Genomic DNA, 20871 nt, shown 5'->3' on the forward strand with positions numbered 1-20871 from the left:
AAAATAAACAAAATAAACTTAAACTTAAACAGAAAGCACCAGGAAATCGCATTACAAAGATGAGTCGCTTGAGAAAAACACAAGAAACTCTAAAACCATTCATAACTGTTAAGTACAAATTAACCAATTCAGGTGCTCTGAAAACTCCAGAGCCCAAACGCTCTGATGCCCTGCACAGGCCTGAAGAACTACAGAACACCTCTCCCTACTTGAGTGAGGCTTGGGAACCCCAACAGACTGAGAGACCAGGGAATCCTGAGGGGCCTGGGTAACTCAACAGACGGAGATCAAGAAACATCGGGCGGGGCCGAGTGGGAGGTTTGGGAGTCCGAGATGGAGGACGTTGAAAAACCCTAAACACATTAAGCCTTGGAATTGATCGGAAAAAGTAAACCCTGGGAACATAGAGAAAACTCCTTGGGAAACCTTGAAACCTTGAAACCTAGAGAAGGAACCTTTTCAAATCTCGATGAGTGTTCTGTCTTTCACATTTTCCCCCCAGAGACAGTTGGGATATACTCCTAGTTTTACAGATCAAGACGGCAGAGACAGCTTTCTTTCATCGCTAAGCCACGTGGTTCTCTGTCGATCTGTTTAATTTGCTACATGAAAGTTCAATTTTTCCAGTCTGTATCATGACTTCCACCAAGGGGTTAAAATACTCCTGATAGGGTTACTTTCCTTGTGTGCTTGCACACTCCAGCCAGGAATCAGCTTTTGGAGTAGAGCTCTTCCAGAATCCACACTCGCGATTTTGAATCAGTTGATAAACTTGCTTGAAGCGCTCATTTGTTATGCAGAACTGAGTCATGGGACCGCAAAGCTGGGAACCTGAGCACTTATGACTTGCAAAGCTTGGAATGGGTACCGGAGAAACTCAACGCAGACCAGGGAGGCTCTGTCTGGAGACCCGGAAGTGTCGGAATGTAGGGCCAGGACATGCACTGAGAATAAAGACACCCTCTCCTCAAGCCACCAATATCAAAACGTCACTGGGTCCATTACTTGGCAAGAACCTTCTGTCAGACTGACGACAGAGGCAAGAGTTTATAGACAGGAATTCCAACGGAACATTGTTGCCTGGACCAATCACTCTGGCCAATGAGCCTCATGGCCAGGATCAGCTGCTCTCTCTCCGCTGGCTTCATCTTTGCGTGGTCAAGACTTGCTGTCACCAGGTTCGGTTATGGCCCAAGCGCGGAGTGAGAGACACTGACGCGGGTCGATATTTCACAGATTTCAATGCGAACAATCTGAAAGGGGAAAAGAAAACAATAAACGCTGGGCCGAACAGGGTCGTCGAGTAAAACACTCAAATGGAAAACGAAGCCGCTAAAAAGAGCAACAAAGAATAAACCGAAAGCCGCTCGTCTCAGTTGACTCGACAATCCAATTTACGAAGCAAGGAGGCATGCAGATAACGAGGCGTAGCTGTGTCCAAGTCTCGACACTTACTACCTCAGAATGAATGGAGTTAAATACTATCACAATGAAAAATAATTAGCTGACGCGTGCATATTTACGGGTGCAGTTGCCGAATCCGGCCTTGTGACACCAACAGTCAACAGCTCGCTGTCCTAGTTACAAGGCCTGAGTGGTAACTGTGTATTCATCATCTCACAGCCAGAGTATAGAAATTGTTACCCAGTCTGGCAGTCCTGGTCCTCCTGGTCCTGTGCCTCCCTCCTGGTGACAGGGAGTCAAACAGATTGTGGGATGGGTAATAGGGATAGAACACAGAACATATAAATTTACAGCACATTACAGGCCTTTCGGCCCACAACGTTGTGCCTACGATGTAACCAACTCTATTAACTGCCTAGAATTTCCCTGGTGCATAGCCCGCTATTTTGCTAAGCTCCATGTACCTGTCTAAGAGGCTCTTAAAAGACCCTATTGTATCCGCCTCCACCACCGCCACTGGCAGCCCGTTCCACTCGCCCAGCACTCTGCGTAAAAAAAAACTTACCCCTGACATCTCCTCTGTACTTATTTCCAAGCACCCTAAAACTATGCTGCCTCGTGTTATCCATTCAGCTCTGGGGAAAAGCCTCTGGCCATCAACACAATCAATGCCCCTCATCATCTTATACACCTCTATCAGGTCACCTCTCATCCTCCATCACTCCAAGGAGGGAGGGCCAAGTGCATTCAATCTATTCTCATAAGGAACGCAATTCAGGCAGCATCCTTGTAAATCTCCTCTTCACTCTCTCTATAGCATCCACATATTTCCTGTAGCGAGGTGACCAGAACAGAAAACAGAATTCTAAGTGGGATCTGACCAAGCTCTTTTATAGATGTTCGAACACCTCACGGCTCTAGAACTCAATCCCACGTCTGATCAATTCCAACACACAATACACCTTTTAAGAACACGTCAACCTGCACAGCAGCTTTGTGTGTCCAATTCACATGGATCCCACGATCTCTCAGATCCTCCACACTGCCAAGAGTCTTACCATTTATATTATATTCGTTCTTCAGATTGGACCTACCAAAATGAACCACTTCACACTTATTTGGGTTGAAGTCCATCTGCCACTTCTCAGCGCAGTTCTGCATCCTATCGATGTCCCGCTGTAACCTCCAACAACCCTCCAGACAATCCACAACACCCCCAACCTTTGTGTCATCAGCAAACTTACTAACTCAACCTTCTGCCACTACTTCACCAGGTCATTTATAAAAATCACAAAGAGGAGGGGTCCCAAAACAGATCCCTGCGGAACACCCTGCAGACCTCCATGCAGAATATGAACCATCTACAACCACTGTTTGCCTTCTGTGGGCAAGCCAATTCTGGATCAATCAAGCAAGATCTCCTTGGAGCCCATACCTCCTTACTCTCTGAAGGAGCCTAGAATGGGAAACCTTATCAAATGCCTCACTGAAATCCATACACACTACATACACTGCTCTACTGCCATCAATGTGTTTTGTTACATCCTCAAAAAATTCAATCAGGCTCATAAGGGATGATCTGCCCTTGACAAAACCATGTTGACTATCCCTAATCAGATCATGTAACTCCAAATGCATATAAATCCTGCCTCTCAGGACATTCCTCCACAACTTGCCCACCACTGAAGTCAGGCTCATTGGGCTATAATTTTCTAGGTTATCTCTACTCCATTTCTTGAATAAGGGAACAACATTTGCAACCCTCCAATCGTCCAGTCCTATTTCCATCCCTACTGATGACGCAAAGATTATTGCAAGAGGCTCAACAGTCTCCTCCCTCGCTTCCCATAGTAGCCTGGGGTATATCTCACCCGGTCCTGGTGACATATTTAACTTAGCAAAGCAGCAATGGCTGGAGTTTCTGTGGAAAATGAGGAAAGTGCCAGACAGATATATTCCGAATAAGAAGAAATTTTCAAAGGGAAGAGGGACATTACCTTGGCTGACAAGTGAAGTCAGAGCCAAAGTAAAGGCAAAAGGAAGCCAAAGATAGTGGGAAGACAGAGGATTGGGAAGCTTTTAAAAACTTGCAGAAAGAAACTAAGAAGGTCATTCAGAAGGAAAAGATGAATTATGAGAAGAAGCTGGCGACTAATATCAAAGAAGATACGAAAAGCGTTTTTAAGTATATAAAGGGTAAAAGAGAGTTCAGGGTAGATATAGGATCAATAGAAAATGATGCTGGAGATATTGTAATGAGAGATGCAGAGATGGCAGAGGAACTGAATGAGTATTTTACATCAGTCTTCACAGTGGAAGATATCTGCAGTATACCAGACATTCAGGAATGTCAGTGAAGTGAAGTTTGTGCTGTGAAAACTACAACTGAGAAGTTGCTCAGGAAGCTTAATGTCCTGAAGATGGATAAATCTCCTGGACCTGATGGAATGCAGCCTCGGCTTCTGAAGGAAGTAGCTGGAGAGATTGTGGAGGCATTAACGATGATCTTTCAAGAATCGATAGATTCTGACATTGTACCAGATGACTGGAAAATTGCAAATGTTACTCTGCTATTTAAGAAGGGTGGAGGGCAGCTGAAAGGAAATGAGAGACCTGTTAGCCTGATGTCAGTGGTTGTGAATTTGTTGGAATTGATTGGCAGGGATGAGATTACAGAATACCTGGAGGCAGATGACAAGATAGACAAAAACCAGCATGGTTTCCTGAAAGGAAAATCTTATCTGATGAACCTACTGCAATTCTTTGAGGAAATTACAAGCAGGGTAGACAAAGGAGATGCAGTAGGCATGGTGAACTATGCTTTCCAGAAGGCCTTTGACAAGGTGCCGCACAGGAGCCTGCTTAGCAAGGTAAGAGCCCATGTTATTACCAGGAAGTTACTAGCATGGGTGGAGCATTGGCTGGTTGGCAGATAACAGAGAGTGGGAATAAAGGGATCCTATTCTGGCTGGCTGCCGGTTACTAGTGGAGTTCCACAGGGGTCGGTGTTGGGACCGCTGCTTCTTACGATGAATGCCAATGATTTAGACTGCAGTATTAATAAATTTCTGGTTAAATTTGCCGATGATCCAAAGATAGGTGGAGGAGCATGTAGTGTTGAGGAAACAGAGAGCCTGCAGAAAGACTTAGATAGTCTAGGGGAATGGAAAAAGAAGTGGCAAATGAAATACAATGCTGGAAAGTGTATGGTCATGAACTTTGGTGGAAGAAATAAATGGGAAGACTATCATTTAGATGGAGAGAGAATTCTAAATGCAGAGATGCAAAGGGACTTGGGAGTCCTTGTGCAAATACCCTGAAAGTTAGGCTCTAGGTTGAGTCGGTTGTGAAGAAGGCTATTACAATGTTGGCATTCATTTCTAGAGGTATAGAATATAAGAGCAGGGATGTGATGTTGAGGCTCTATAAGGCACTCGTGAGACCACACTTGGAGTATTGTGTGCAGTTTTGGGCTCCTTATTTTAGAAAGGATACACTGACATTGGAGAGGGTCCAGAGAAGATTCACGAGAATGATTCCAGGAATGAAAGGGTTAACGTATGAGGAATGTCTGGCAGCTCTTGGGCTGTATTCCCTGGAGTTCAGGAGAATGAGAGAAGAGCTCATGGAAAATAATGTTAAAAGGCCTGAACAGATTAGGAATGACAAAGTTATTTCCCATGGTAGAGGATTCTAGGACAAGTAGGCATGACCAGGTTTGAGGGACGTCCTTTTAGAAGAGATGCTAAATTACTTTAGTCAGATGGTGGTAAATCTGTGGAATTTGTTGCCACGAGCGGCTGTGGAGGCCAAGTCATTGGGTGTGTTTAAGGCAGAGATCGATAGGTTCCTGATCAGCCAGGGGATCAAAGGGCATGGGGTGAAAGCAGGGGAGTGGGGATGACTGGAAGAATTGGATCAGCCCGTGATTGAATAGTGGAACAGACTCGATGGGCTGAATGGCCTACTTCTGCCCCTTTATCTTATGGTCTTATTGTCTTATGTTTCATGTGCATACATTTGTCAAAATGTCTTTTAAATGGTGTAGTTACCTGCCAGTGTCACCTCCTGTGGTAGCTCGTCCGATACACCCACCACCTTTTCTGTGTAAACATTACCCGCAGGGCCCCTTTTAATTTTTTCCCCTCTTGCCTCACTTCCACAAACTTACTAACCACACACCTACACTCATCAAATTCATTAACATGAATAACAATCAGAATGGAGGCAGCAACGATGCCCGTGGTTCAGCGCTGGTCACGGACATCCAGTGTGAAAAACAACCCTCCACTACCACCCTCTGCCTCCAACGACAAACCAGTTTTGTATCAGCTCACCCAGGACCTCATGCCACAGGGGCTGTTCCTGTGTGGCAAAGTTTGATAATTTGATGTTCAAATTATCTCAGCAAAGCCCCAGCAACTTCTTCCTTGGCTTCCCCACAAGGTCTGAGGACGGTCTTGATCAGGCCCCAGGAGTTCATCCAGCTTTATGTGTTTAAGACTTCCAGCATCATCTCTTGTTTGTCGTGTTTCAGGACAATACTATTTATTTTCTTCCAAAAATTCACCAGGTCCATTCCAGTAAACGCTGACGAGGGGAACCAGACCTCACTCGTCCCTCTTTGCTCCACACACAGACACTGAAGGAGAACTTTTCTCTCACTATTTCTCTTCAGATCAATAGACAGACTGAACTGAGGGAGGATAGAAAGGGCCGAGGGTAAGAGGAGTGGAACAGGAGGGTGTTCCCAAGTAAACAGACATCTTGTGAGTGATGATCCTGAAGAGAGTTTGGAGGGGTTCGGGATCAGCATGTTCCTGTTGGAGTGAAGGTCAGCACTGATGGGATGAGGGAACCCTGGCTGACGAGGGTCATTCAGACTCTGATCAGGAAAATGATGGATTTGTTTGTCAGGTGAAAATAACTGGGATGGAGCAATTCCCTTGCGAAAATGAAGGAATGTAGGAGTACACTGAAGAGAGGAATCGGGAGGGCAAAAAGAAGACACAGATTATTTAGCAGATTCTGTGAATCTGTTGGAAGAAAAAGAGTAATTAGTGATGTGTCCGTTGACGGATCAGTTTGAAGCTGGGGGTTTCAGTGAGGAGAATAGTAATGTCCTGAAACATAACACCCTGTTTCAACTTTGACCCTCTCACTTTAAAGCTTTATCCTCTACTAGTGTCCTCAGAGAGATTACACTGCTGGGCCTGTCCCAAAGTTAGAAGAATAAGAGGTGGTGTGACCGGGACAGACACAGTCTCTCAGGGTATTGACAGAGCAGAGGCAGGAATGATGTTTCACCCGCCTGGCGTGTGGAATCAGAGTCACAGACTCAGAATAACAGGACTGAGATGAGAAATTTTCCCACCCAGAATGTAGTGAAACTCTGGAATTCGCTCCACAAGGTTTCTCGATTTCTGGGGCTCCGTGATGATGGGGGTTGTGCAGGAAAATTGGCTCTGAGGTCAAAGGTCAGATGTTCTGAGTGAAGGACAGGACAGACACGAAGGGCCGAAGAGCCACATCTGCAGCTATTTCTTAATACACATATCTACATTTGCGCCATTTAATATTTTGTCCTTCGGTATGTTTGATTACACAGGGGTAACCAATGCACTCTGTGTAGAACATCCTCTGTCCCCCGTGTTCACTGTATTTTTCAAAGTAAATTTATTATCAAACTACATATGTCACCATATACAAACCTGAGATTCATTTTCTTGTGGGCATACTCAATAAATCCAACAATCACAACAGAATCAATGAAAGATTGCACAAACAGGGCAGACAACCAGTGTGCAAAAGACAACAAACTGCCAATACAAAGAGAACAAAAAACAAGAAATAGTAATAAATAAATAAACAAACAAACAAACAAATAAATAAATAGATGGATAGATAGATAAATAAATAAATAAGGAATAAATATCAAGATCATGAGATGAGGTGTACTTGAAAGTGAGTCCAGAGGTTGTGGGAACAGTTCAGTGATGGGGCGAGTGAATTTGAAGTTATCTGAACTGGATCATGTGGGTCCTGATGGCAGCAGTGGGAAGAGAGCATGGGCCGGGTGGTGGGGGTTAGGGTTAGGGTGAATCTGAACTGGATCATGTGGGTCCTGATGGCAGCAGTGGGAAGAGAGCATGGGCCGGGTGGTGGGGGTTAGGGTTAGGGTGAATCTGAACTGGATCATGTGGGTCCTGATGGCAGCAGTGGGAAGAGAGCATGGGCCGGGTGGTGGGGGTTAGGGTTAGGGTGAATCTGAACTGGATCATGTGGGTCCTGATGGCAGCAGTGGGAAGAGAGCATGGGCCGGGTGGTGGGGGTTAGGGTTAGGGTGAATCTGAACTGGATCATGTGGGTCCTGATGGCAGCAGTGGGAAGAGAGCATGGGCCGGGTGGTGGGGGTTAGGGTTAGGGTGAATCTGAACTGGATCATGTGGGTCCTGATGGCAGCAGTGGGAAGAGAGCATGGGCCGGGTGGTGGGGGTTAGGGTGAATCTGAACTGGATCATGTGGGTCCTGATGGCAGCAGTGGGAAGAGAGCATGGGCCGGGTGGTGGGGGTTAGGGTGAATCTGAATTGGATCATGTGGGTCCTGATGGCAGCAGTGGGAAGAGAGCATGGGCCGGGTGGTGGGGGTGTGCAGCTTTCCTGCAACAATGGTCTGTGTAGATGTGCTCAGTGCTGGGGTATTGGTGATTCCAGACCAGACTGTGATGCAGCCAGACAATATGCTCTCCACCACTCACCTATATAAGTTTGTCAAGGTTTTAGATGTTGTGCTGAATCTTGGCAAACCCAGGAGGAAACAGAAACACTGTCTGCTTTCTTCGTAATTGTGCGGGGCCCCAATCAGTTCCTCCGAAATGATAACACTGAGGAATTTAAAGTGGCCGACCCTCTCCACCTCCGATCCTCCAGCGTGGACTGGTTCATGGAGCTCTAGTTTCCTCTTCCCGAAGTCAATAATCAGCTCCTCAGTCTTGCTGACATTCGGAGGTTGTTGTTCTGGTGCCTCTCAGCCAGATTTTCAATCTCCTGCGATATGCTGATTCATCACCACCTTTGACTGGCCTGAGAGAGTGGTGTCACCAGCAAACTTAACCCTGGCATTGGAGCTGTGCTCAGCCACAGTCAGGAGTGTAAATCGAGTTGAGCAGGGTCCAAGAACACAGCCTTGTGGTGCATCTGAGCTGATGGAGATTGTGGAAGAGATGTTGCCAATCAATTGACAAGGGTGGACAAGTGCAGAAATTGAGGATCCAATTGCACAAGAAGTTATTGAGGCCAAGATCTTGAAGCTTAGTGATTAGTTTTGAGAGGATGACAGTATTGAATGCTGAGCTGGCTTCGATAAAGAGCATCCTGATGTGTCCAGGTGTGGCCTGTATCTGGCCACAACCCTCCATTCCCTGTCTGTTCATGTGTCTGTCTGAATGCCACTGAAATGTTGTTGTTGTATCTGTTTCCACCCCCTCCCGACAACATAGGCACCTACACCGACCATTCTCTGTGTAAAAAATAAACTTGCCTCATCAATCTGCTTTAAACCTTCTCCTCTCACCTTATATTCACTCCCTGTAGTATCTGACTTTCCCACGCTGAGGATAAAGAGACTCTGACTGTCTATAATGCCTGTGTCAGCTCTTGCTGACTTTTCCCTCGACAGCTGCTGAGTCACCGTGTTCCCAGACTTCTGTACCTTGTGTAACGCCCTGGGTCACGTTTTTCCTGTTCTGCGGTAGGTATTTCATTCAGCAGCTCTGTGAGATCAGTCTGTTCTGCTCTCAGCCTGTTCGGCTAATTGTTCAAGATAAGGGATGATGAGGAATGTGTGTCATCCAGTCAGGATGGTGGAACTAGGGGAGGTTTCTCTGGTGAGGGACACTGAAGTTGGGCTTGGGGCTTTTGTTCGGGGGTAGATGAAGAGAGAAGATGCTGGAGGGAACAGGTCGTGAGATTCGATCCGGTGCGGGACCGTGATTCGAGGGTCCGGTGCCGAGACCGATTGAGGATCGGTGAATATGGTGAAACGTTGAGCTCCAACTTGTGAACATTTGACTGACATTTGGAAAACAAAAAGAGAAGGGCTATTTTAATTAGTTTTTCTTTACTAACCCTTTAGTTAAGATAAGGTTCATAAATATATTTCCTTTATTTGAATGCAGTGTACTGTCGGTTACTCCGTGGCACTAATATCTAACAGGGCAGCAAATTACACAGCATCCACACAAACCGGGGTTTGGGTGGGAGAGCCGACTCAATCTCACAAATTTGACGGGACTGGACAGTATCTTCCTGAGATTTTACTGTTATGAGTGATGAATAGACCTGATGGACAATGGGGTACAGAGTTAACCATCCCCCTCCCTGAGAACCATGAACTATTTCTGTTGCTATGCTGCTCATAGGAGAGAGAGACGAAACACAGGCAAAAATATCTGCGACAGATAAGAGAGAGGGAGGCTGCTGATTTATTGTATTGTGACTCTTCCTGGATTGTTTACCTTTCCGTTACAAGGACATTATTTTGCTCGTTAACATTCCTCAGGAGACTGCAGGAGTGGCCTGATTTGATGGACACAGTCATTCAGAGTTGATGGATAGCTGAGACCCCGTTAGTAGGGATAAAAGACAGGTCTGGAGAGACACCCCTCAGACACACCAGTGGACCCTGACTGAGGGTTGTGAACCCACAAAAAGGTGGGGGCATCGGAGACCGAATCAGGAGATCGGTCAGTAAAGCTCTCAGTGTGACGGCAGGACCGGTGGGGACTTGTGTGTGTGTCCACTCATGCCAGAGTGATGAGTGCACCACAGAAGAACGGTCTAGCTGAAGGACAGAGGGGTCATAGCCAAACGACCACAACGGTACAACGGAATCAAAAAGCCACAGAAATGTTTGCCTGCTGCAGCTGTTACATCTCTCTCTCTCTCTCTCTCTCTCTCTCTCTCTCTCTCTCTCCAACGATTACCACACCACAACTATACCTACCTCAGTGCATGAACTGAACTGAACTTTATACTTTTCTATGACAATTGATTTACCCCTAGACATCGATAGAGCTTGTTGATTATTACTTATTATTATTCCTACACTTTTAGGTTTATTATTGCTAACTTGTGTTATATGTGTACTTGCATTATTGGTATTGTTTTGCTTACTTTACTAATAAACACTTTTGAATATAGTACCACCAGACTCCAAAGGATACTTCTATCTTTGCTGGTCTGACACCCAGTTACGGGTTACGTAACATTACACAGCCAAGGAAATAAGAGGGTTTCGATTGTGATACCCTCAGTCTGTGATGCTCACTCCCTGGTAAGGAGACGGGGGCATGGACCAGAGTGATTCCCCACAACCCCTGCTGGACAGTGGGGAGCGGCGAGTGTGCACTTGGCATCTGTTGACACACTCTGTCCCAACTGGGTGAAAGCAGAGAGTGAGAGCGAATAACTGGAGCAATTCCGCCCCCTGCTGGTCACACAGGGTATAAAGAAAATGATATTTAAGATTCATTCTGTGTTATTTTCTGATTCAGCTCAGGGTATTCACATATACATTCACCAACAAAGCAGATGCTGCACACGTGTTCAAGGCCACAAGAAAACACCTCATTAGAACCAGCCCAAATGCAATACGAATAGAAATATCAAAAGTCTGCAGTAGTTGCAGAACAGAAACAAAATAATTCTTATCATTCAACACACACAAAATTTAGGAAGAAGGCCCTGTTCAGAACAAGTGAGACCAGATCTTTGGAGCCGGGCCGGGTCAAGAAGGGAAATGGAAATCAGGAGTTGAATGTTTTCCACACTGTGACGTACAATGTCCTGTCCTGTGGTGATTCCTGCAGACACATCTTTGTCATCGGCACAGCATCAGTCTCCTCACAGCAGATTCCCTCCACATCCCGTGTCCCATACCATTAACTGATTTAATAGTTGCAATACATTTACCTTTCACCATCGTATTTACACCTCTGACTATCTTCAGTCCTCAAACTAAACAAAATGAGCTTTTGGAGGAACACCGAGGGTCAGGCAGCATCTGTGCAGAGAAATGGACAATCGACATTTCGGTTTGAGATCCGTCACCTGGACTGTCTCAACCCGGAATATCTTCTGTCCATTTTTCTCCACAAATACTGTCTGACCCTCTGAGTTCCTCAGCTGCTCTATTCTCCGTCCAGATTCCTGCATCCACAGTCTCTGTGTCTCTCTCTTCATGAGAACATAAGGAATCGGAGCAGGAGGCCATTCAGCCCATCGAGTCTGCCCCACCATTCAATAAGATCATGGCTAATCTGTCCATAAACTCAGCTCCATCTACCTGCCTTTCCCCCATGACCCTTAATTCCTTTACTGTGTAGAAACCTACCTAACTCTATCCTAAATATATTTAGTGAAGAAGCCTCAACTGCTTCCCTGGGCAGAGAATTCCACAGGTTCACCACTCTCTGGGAAAAACAGTTTCTCCTCATCTCTGTCCTAAATCTTCTCTCCTGAATCTTGAGGCATTGTCCTCTAGTTCTAGTCTCACCTACCAATGGAAACAACTTTCCTACTTCTATCTTACCTATCCCTTTTGAAATTTGGTATGTTTCTATAAGATTTTCTCTTATTCTTCTGAACTCCAGAGAATATAGTTCCAGGCAACTCAATCTCTCCTCATAGGTTAACCCCTTCATCCCCAGAATCAACCTGGTGAACCTCCTCTGCATTGGTTCCGAAGCCAGTATATCCTTCCTCAAGTATGGTGACTAGAACTGCACACAGTACTCCAGGTGCGGACTCACCAGTACCCTGTATAGTTGCAGCATGACCTCCCTGCTCTTGAATTCAATCCCTCTAGCAATGAAGGCCGACATTCCGTTTGCCTTCTTAATAACCTGTTGTACCTGCAAGCCAACATTTTGCGATTCATGAACAAGCACTCCCAAGTCCCTCTGCACAACAGCATGCTGCAATCCTTCACCATTTAAATAATAATCTGCTCTTCTATTATTCCTTCCAAAGTGGATGATCTCGCATTTACCAACATTGTATTCCATCTGCCAGACCTTGGCCCACTCACATGACCTATCTATATCCCTCTGCAGATTCTCCACGTCCTCTGTACAATGTGTTTTTCCACTCAATTTAGTGTCATTGGCAAATTTTGCTATGCTACACTCAGTCCCTTTTTCCAAATCATCAATGTAAATGGTAAACAGCTGTGGGCCTGGCACCGACCCCTGCAGCACCCCACTCACCACTGACTGCCAACCGGAGAAACACCCATTTATACCAACTCTCAACCTTTTATTGGTTAACCAATCCACTATTCACGCCAATACACTTCCTCCGACTCCACGCATCCGTATCTTATTTATCAGCCTCTTGTGCGGCACCTTATCGAACGCGTTCTGGAAATCCAAGTATATGACATCCACCTGTTCCCCTCTATCCACTGCACTCATTATGTCCTCAAAGAACTCCAGTAAGTTTGTCAAACAGGACCTGCCCTTTCTGAATCCATGCTGTGTCTGTCTAATGGAACCACTCCTTTCTAAATGTTTCGCTGTTTCTTCCTTAATGACAGCTTCAAGCATTTTCTCGACTAATGATGTTAAGCTAACTGACCTACAGTTGCCCATCTTTTCCCTACATCCTTCTTTAAAAAGTGGCATGACATTTGCTGTCTTCCAGTCCGCCAGGACCTGCCCAGAGTCTAGAGAGTTTTGATAAATGATTGCCAACGCGTCTACTATAACCTCCGCCAATTCCTTAAGCACCCTGGGATGCATCCCATCAGGACCAGGGGACTTACCAACCTTCAGACCCTCTGAATCATTATCTCCTTAGTGACAGTGATCTTATCGAGGTCCTCACCACCCACTTCGTTAGTAACATCCGTCTTTGGCATATTAGATGTGTCCTCCACCATGAAGAGTGACACAAAATAGTCGTTCAATGCCTCAGCCGTTTCCTCATCACCCAATACCAATTTCCCCTTCTCATCTTCCAAGGGACGCATGAGCTTTAAATTTGATTCTATCTTTTATTTCCTCAGTTATCCAAGGCTGGCTCTCCCCACACTTACTGTTTTTACTTTTGATTGGAATATACTTTTGTTGAGCACTGTGAAAAAATCTATTTGGAAGAATTCCACTGTTCCTTAGCTGTCCTACCAAATAGCCTGTGCTCCCAAACCACACGAGCCAACTCCTCCCTCATCCCGTTGTAGTCTCTCTTGTTAAAGCATAATGCACTAGCTTTAGATCTAACTATTTCATCCTCCATCTGAATGCGAAATTCAATCACACTATGATCCCTCTTTCCAAGAGGATCCCTGCCTACAAGATCGTTAATCTTACCTGTCTCATTGCACAGGACTAGATCTAAGAAAACATTTACCCTTGTAGGTTCGCTAACATGCTGCTCAAGAAAGCCATCACGGACGAATTTTATGAAGTCCTCTTCAAGACTTCCTTGACCAACCTGTTTCACCCAATCTTTGTGAAAGTTAAAACCTCCCATGACAACAGCCGTTCAGTTCTTACAAGCCTCAGTTACTTCCTGATTAATCACCTCTGCCACTGCCAATAGACAACACCATGATTTTTTCCCTTCAACAATCTTATATTGTCTCTCACAATCGCCCTGATCTCATCGGTAATCAAGAGCGCCACCCCACCTCCTCTGCCTTCCTGCCTATCTGTCCGTGTTACCTGATACCCTTGGATTTTTAATTCCCAGACATCTCCACCTTGCAACCAGGTTTCTGTAGTGGCCACTAAAACATATTTTCAGGACTTGTCCCTTCATTTCTGCCATAGACTGAACCAAGCTCTTCTCTCCGGCTGTTAGACTTGTTTAATGTGTTTCTGATCGCTGCTGTGGAAATGAACACGATTCCTGCTTCACTGAAAAGGAACATTCATTCCCCAGACTGCAGCGCCCCTGGTGGACAATCGCGGTACCGCAGGCGTTCAGCAGCTCCCCGAAAGTGAAAGGATCCTGAACCAGGAAGTACCGGGAGTTAACATGGCTTCGAAAGGACAGGTCGAGAGTTTAACCGAGGAAGCAATTTGTCCCATCTGCCTGGATTTCTTCACCGATCCGGTGTCACTGGAGTGTGGTCACTACTTCTGCCGCTCCTGCATCACACGGTGTTGGGAAAGGGAGGAGAGAAACTCCTGCCCGGAATGTAGAGCGGAGTTTGCGGACCGCACCCTCAGGGCCAGTCGGGCCTTAGCAAATCTGTCTGAGAAAGCTCGAAAACTAAACCTGAATCCGAAAGAGAAGGAAAATAAACTTCACTGCGAGAAACATGAGGAAGAACTGAAGCTGTTTTGTGAGACGGACGAGACACTGATCTGCCTGATCTGTGCGACTGCGCGGGAACACAAGTCTCACAACTTCATGCCGGTTAACGAAGCCGTTGAAATCTACAAGGTAAAACTAACCAGGTTTTGATCAGCTGTTTACTTAGTTGAATATTTTGGTCTTTCTTTTTCAATACTTTTATTAATATCTACATAAAAGAATACAGGGTACAGTAAGATATATGATATATATCGATTACAATATACTGAAATCACAGATTATGTGTAATTGCTCTATATCCATATGGATTAAATTTAAACATAAAATTGAAAAGAAATAATTTCATTATACAAAAAATCTAAACCGACTACCAGAAAAAAACAGCTGTTTGCCTAAAAAAAAAGGAAAAATGCCTTAACATATAGTGAAACATATTATTAGCCAACATCTGTACTTAATAGCAAATCAAAGATTTTGAAAGTAATTTAAAAAAGGTCCCCACAGTGTTAAAAAATCTTGTCCAGGTTCAGAAATTGAACAACGAATCTTCTCTAAATTTAAGCAAGACATAACATCATGTAACCAATGAGTATGAGTAGGCAGAGTGGCATCCTTCCACATAAGCAACAATGCCCTCCCGGCTATTAGAGAAATAAAGGCCAAAATATACAAATCATGTGTCTCCAAAATAATATAATTTCCTCCAACAATACCAAATAAGGCAGTCATAGGATTACGTTTAAAATTTACTTTAAAAAGCACCGAAAAAGTTTGAAATACTTCCTTCAATATTTTTTAAGACTCGGACAAGCCCAAAACATATTGATTAGTGAGGCGTCTCCATTATTACATCTATCACAATAGGGAGATATATCCGAATAAAAATGAGACAGCTAATCTTTAGACTTATGGGCTCTATGAACCAGTTTAAATTGTAGAAGAGAATAATGGGCATATAACGATGAGGTATTAACCAATTTAAAAAATTTCATTCCAAGTGTCCTCAGAAATTGAAATCTGTAAATCTTGTTCCCAAAGGTTTTTAATTTTATCTAAAGGAATATTTTGGTCTAATTTCTTTACTCTCTGATTCCCAGGGTCAGATTAAATCTTCTTTAGACTCTCTCACGAAAAAGAAATCAAACTTCGAGGAAATGGAGCAACAACAGAAAGAGAAGATTTCTGGAGTTCGGGTGAGGCTCCTGAGCAGAATTTACAAATTCGCTGTGTAGTTTTGTTCCATTTAATGCAGAATAGCAGAGTATCGCAGCTCTAGTAACCTGGGATCGATCCTGACCCCTGGAGCCGTCTGCGTGGAGTTTGCATGTTCTCCCCGTAACCAGTACCTTCCTTTAGCCGACATTGCATGGTTGAACGGTAAATTGGCGACTGTAATTAACCTTGCGACGTTGGGTGGTCTGTGATTCAGGTCGGAGTTAGCGGGTCAGAGACGGAGTATATGTTTCAGGGAGACGTGGGGGAATGTGATGGAGGGGATTGTTCTGAGAACCAGCATAGACTTTAATGGGCTGAATGGTTACCTTCCATGTCAGAAGGAAATACAAAAAATAGCCTCAAATAGTAAACTAGCCTCTCCTTTCATTGACAGGAACAGTCACACAGCCTTCAGTCCCAGATCACATCCCATTTTGCTGAACTGCGCCGGGTTCTCACTGAGAAAGAGCAGCACACACTCCGAGATCTCAGGGAAGAAGAGGAGAGGATTCTGAATCAAATGGAAAAAAATCTTCAAGAGATTCAAGAGAATTTAAATTCTATCCAGGAGGAAATCTCAAAGTTACAGGAACAGATGGATCAACAGGAAAATATCACATTCCTCATGGTGAGAGATTTCAGTTTGTTTCTGTAAAAGTGCCCAGTCACAAAATGATGTAATTTATCACAAATACTGTAGTTGGAAACTGATTTCCACCATGTCAACGTCTTGACTGTTTAGAATTGTCATTGTCCCAAACCGGGCTCCCACAACATCTGTACATCACAGGACAGTCTGCAACCTTCTCAGGAATGAGTTACTCTGATCAGAGCACTGAGCTGGTGTTCGTTTCTGTGATTCCCACGTATAATATCCCCTGAGACTCAGAGTAACATCCAGTTACAGTCACAGGCTGTGAGTGTGGTTCTGATACTCTCCTCACCACATTTTTGTGGCATTATTAACAACCAACTGATGTTTTGTCTTTGACTTTTGGGCTGACACAAGCAGAAATATTTTCTCCATTCCACCCCATCAAATCCATTTGGAATGTCAAATTCCCTCATCTGATCCTCCCTGACATTGTATCCAGATAAAAATACACAACCTGTCCAGTCTCTCCTGTAAGTTCCATCCTCTCAGTTATGGTATAAATTTCATAAACATTCCTAATACTTTCTCCCGTGGTTCAGTCTCCCTCTTTCTCCGTGTGTGTCAGTGGGAGTAAGTGGGAATTTTCAGCAGCTTGTAATAACTTGTCTCAGATTCCTGCTGTTCGGATGCCGACGGTCATCTCAGTCAATTGAGATCTGTGTTTTATTTATTTCAGGAGGAAGCTCGTCGGAAGAGGAGGTAGGACATGGTCTTGACTGAAACTCTGTATGGATTTGTAAAATAGTTCAAATATCACTTATGTTCAGTTTATAACCAGCTGTGTAATATTTACAGGAGCAGGTATGATGCCCAGACATTGTCAGTGACAGACGGTGCCCTACTGGCTGGAAAATTCTATCACCCCTATTTGGTCGACACAGCATTGGGAGAAGCGTTTAATGGCATTAAGCGAGGTAAAACATACAGATTCATTTGTTCTTGTTTCAGACACAATTAATTAATAATTGGACACAAAATTTGGCTGTAATAATAGGGAAGTGAAGTGTATTCTGGCCCTAACCCCACCTGCAGGGAGGTATCACTGTCACATGGTCATCTGGAGATGTCAGACCCCTGAACACACCAACACTGGGGCAAAATATAACCAATTCACGGGACTGTCAGATGAACCACTGCATCCTGATCCCATTCATACTGGGAAAATATGTCAATGCATGCGCTTGAATCCTGCCACAGTAGCTCTGGAATTAACGTTTCATTAATTACATTAAAGGGGTTAAAATCTGGTATCACTGTGGTGACGGGGATTGTCAGAATAACACACCAGTCCTTCGAGCCACTCACCCTGTCTGACCTGTCCGTGACCGCAGTCTGATTGACTCAGCTCTGCCCCCTGCTGGACTCGCCAGTCTCACTGTTGTGATCAAACCACCACATTGAGACTGAGCCCGGACACACCAACCAGCTTTAACAGTGGTGGACACAGCATAACTGGTCTGGCAAATCTCCCTCACACACATTCACAAGAAGGTTCAGCAGATTGTAGTCAGAGCCTCAGCATTGCACATTGTTAGTCCCCTCAGTAACCTGGAAACTATTCTCTTCAGACACAGTGAATGGTTTCTATTTGAACAATTCACACATTGTCCTTCTAACATATCCTTCTAACCATTGCCTATTGTTGTACCTGCCTAAAGTGATTTTATAATATTTTAATTATACCTTTGGCAGCAAATTCCACATATACCCATTTCCGTCAAAGTGAGAAAGTCTGTTTTGGGCTGTGATCTTTCTTCGGGACTAAAATTGTTGAGGGGAGATGCTGGAATAAAAAGGTGGGGAGAGGGGAGAGAGGCTAGCTAGAAGGTGATAGGTGAAGATGGGGGGGGGGTGGGAAAGTTAAAGGGCTGGAGAAGGAGGAATCTGATTGGAGAGGGAGGTTTGCTAGTGCTATTGGGGAGGGTTTAAACTAGATTTGCAGGAGGATGGGAACCAGAGTTCCAGAGCAGATAGTGGGGCGGGGGTGAAAATAAGTTATATTAAAAGTTCATGCAAAGTCAGAAATAGAAGGGTTGTGTGTGGTGGTAATAATCTTCTGAGGTGTGTCTATTTCAATGCGAGGAGTGTTGTGGGGAAGGCAGACGAGCTGAGAACGTGGATTGACACATGGAATTATGACATTATAGCCATTAGGGGCAGGACTGGCAGCTTAATGTTCCAGGGTTCCCATGTTTCAGACGTGATAGAGGCAAAAGGATGAAGGGGGGGTGGCATTGCTAGTCAGGGAAAATATTAAAATGTTACAGCAGTGCTCAGGCAGGACAGATTAGAGGGCTTGTCTACCGAGGCCATATGGGTGGAGCTGAGAAACAGGAAAGGTATAACACCATTAATGGGGTTGTGTTATAGACCACCCAATAGTCAGGGAGAATTGGAGGAGAAAATCTGCAGAGAGATAGCAGACAACTGCAGGAAACATAAAGTTGTAATAGTAGGGGATTTTAATTTTCCACATATTGATTGGGACTCCCATACTGTTAAAGGTCTAGATGAGTTAGAGTTTGTAAAATATATTCAGGAAAGTTTTATAAATCAATAAATAGAGGTACCAACTAGAGAGGATGCAATATTAGATCTCCTATTAGGGTACGAGTTAGGACAAGTGACGGAAGTGTGTGTAGGGGAACACTTTGAGTCTAGTGATCATAACGCCATTAGTTTCAACTTGGTCATGGATAAAGATAGATCTGGTCCTCGGGTTGAGGTGCTAAACTGGAAAAAGGCCAAATTTGAAGAAATGAGAAAGGATCTAAAAAGCGTGGATTGGGACAGGTTGTTCTTTGGCAAGGATGTGATAGAAAAGTGAGAGGCCTTCAAAGGAGACATTTTGAGAGTTCAGAGTTTGTATGTTCCTGTCAGGATTAAAGGCAAAGTGAATAAGAATAAGGAACCTTGGTTTTTGAGGGATATTGAAATCTGATAAAGAAGAGAGAGTTTTATGACAGGTATAGGCAACAAGCAGCAAATAAGGTGCTTGAGGAGTATAAAACGTGCAAGAAAATACTTTTCTCTTTTTACAATATTTTTATTCAGAAGAAAAAAACCAAGATTTACAGAGTGCAACACATAGATACATCTCAACATAACTTGTGTACATTCATATATTGTAATAAAATTGATCAAAATGTTATAGCATAACACATAAAGGTATACCACATTGTAATCAAAAACATCATAAAATAAATTTTTTATATAAAAAAAAGTCAACCCCCGACCAACTACCAAAGAAAAAAGCTGATGGATGACAATGGATAATTAGGGGGAAAAAAAGACATATTCACTTAAGAAGAGAAGATAAAAATATACATAAAAGTCTGTGCACTGTTAAACTTTATAAATTGGAAAAGTAATTTAGGAAAGGTCCACAGGAAAATGCTCAAGAAAGAAATCAGGAGGGCTAAAAGAAGACATGAGGTTGCTTTGGCAGTCAGGGTGAAAGATAATCCTAAGAGTTTCTACAGGTATGTTAAGAGCAAAAGGATAGTAAGGGATAAAATTGGTCCTCTTGAAGATCAGAGTGGTATGGAGCCAAAAGAAATGGTGGAGATCTTAAATGGGTTTTTTTGTATCTGTATTTATTAAGTGTAGCCCCCTGGTAAGCCTCAGGCTCGCTCAGCTCATTTCCGTCTAGAGGGAGCAGCCTTCGGCCCCGCCAAACTGGGTAATCAGCTGGTGTAGATGCTGTGTGATGTCCCTGCCTCGCCAAGTAACAGACAGAACACCATATGCAACTAAATGATTACACTTTATAGACCTTACTGGAGCTATGTACTTAATAGAGACACAATATGAAAGGAAAAAAAAGGCGCCAAAGTTATCAAAGTCCAACCACTTCGTGCACAACCCGTTGGAGCTCAGTTAACAAAGCCTTCTTGCCACCATTCGATCCCCTCCGACCTCCTCGACCCGCTGCCTGGGACCAACAACAGTGGTTGACCAGACGCTCCACATGAATCTGTCCTCGTCTCCTCTCCTCGCCGAAAACCCTGGGCCTCAGACCCCCTCTCGGGGCTGTTCCGTTGCCCAGTTTACAAAATTGCTTCTTCTCCTTCTAACCCCCTCGCGCCATCTCCTTAAAAGCCCACTCTACACTAGCTTACAAACCCACAAGAAAGTATAACCTCTATCCCAATTGGTAAACAAACGAATACAATTCTCGTTATCAGTAATTATAACCCAAACAAGCTTCAAGAGAAAGCACTCTCTCACCAGTTAGCATAACAAAGAAGCATTTGTACTTTTAACAAACAAGA

General features: G+C 44.2%; 1 protein-coding gene across 1 annotated transcript in view; it reads left to right on the forward strand.

Moving 5' to 3' along the window:
• LOC140721650 (E3 ubiquitin-protein ligase TRIM21-like) overlaps window positions 1–20871 on the forward strand; it is a 29121-nt gene that overhangs the window by 1224 nt on the left and 7026 nt on the right. Inside the window, exons 2-8 of the mRNA XM_073036456.1 lie at window positions 133–268; window positions 801–864; window positions 14350–14856; window positions 15825–15920; window positions 16337–16570; window positions 17274–17296; window positions 17393–17511. Coding sequence (XP_072892557.1) covers window positions 133–268; window positions 801–864; window positions 14350–14856; window positions 15825–15920; window positions 16337–16570; window positions 17274–17296; window positions 17393–17511 — 1179 coding nt within the window. The remainder of the gene's footprint in view (window positions 1–132; window positions 269–800; window positions 865–14349; window positions 14857–15824; window positions 15921–16336; window positions 16571–17273; window positions 17297–17392; window positions 17512–20871) is intronic.

Source organism: Hemitrygon akajei, chromosome 2, assembly GCF_048418815.1.
Source record: "Hemitrygon akajei chromosome 2, sHemAka1.3, whole genome shotgun sequence".
NCBI classification, from domain to species: domain Eukaryota; kingdom Metazoa; phylum Chordata; class Chondrichthyes; order Myliobatiformes; family Dasyatidae; genus Hemitrygon; species Hemitrygon akajei.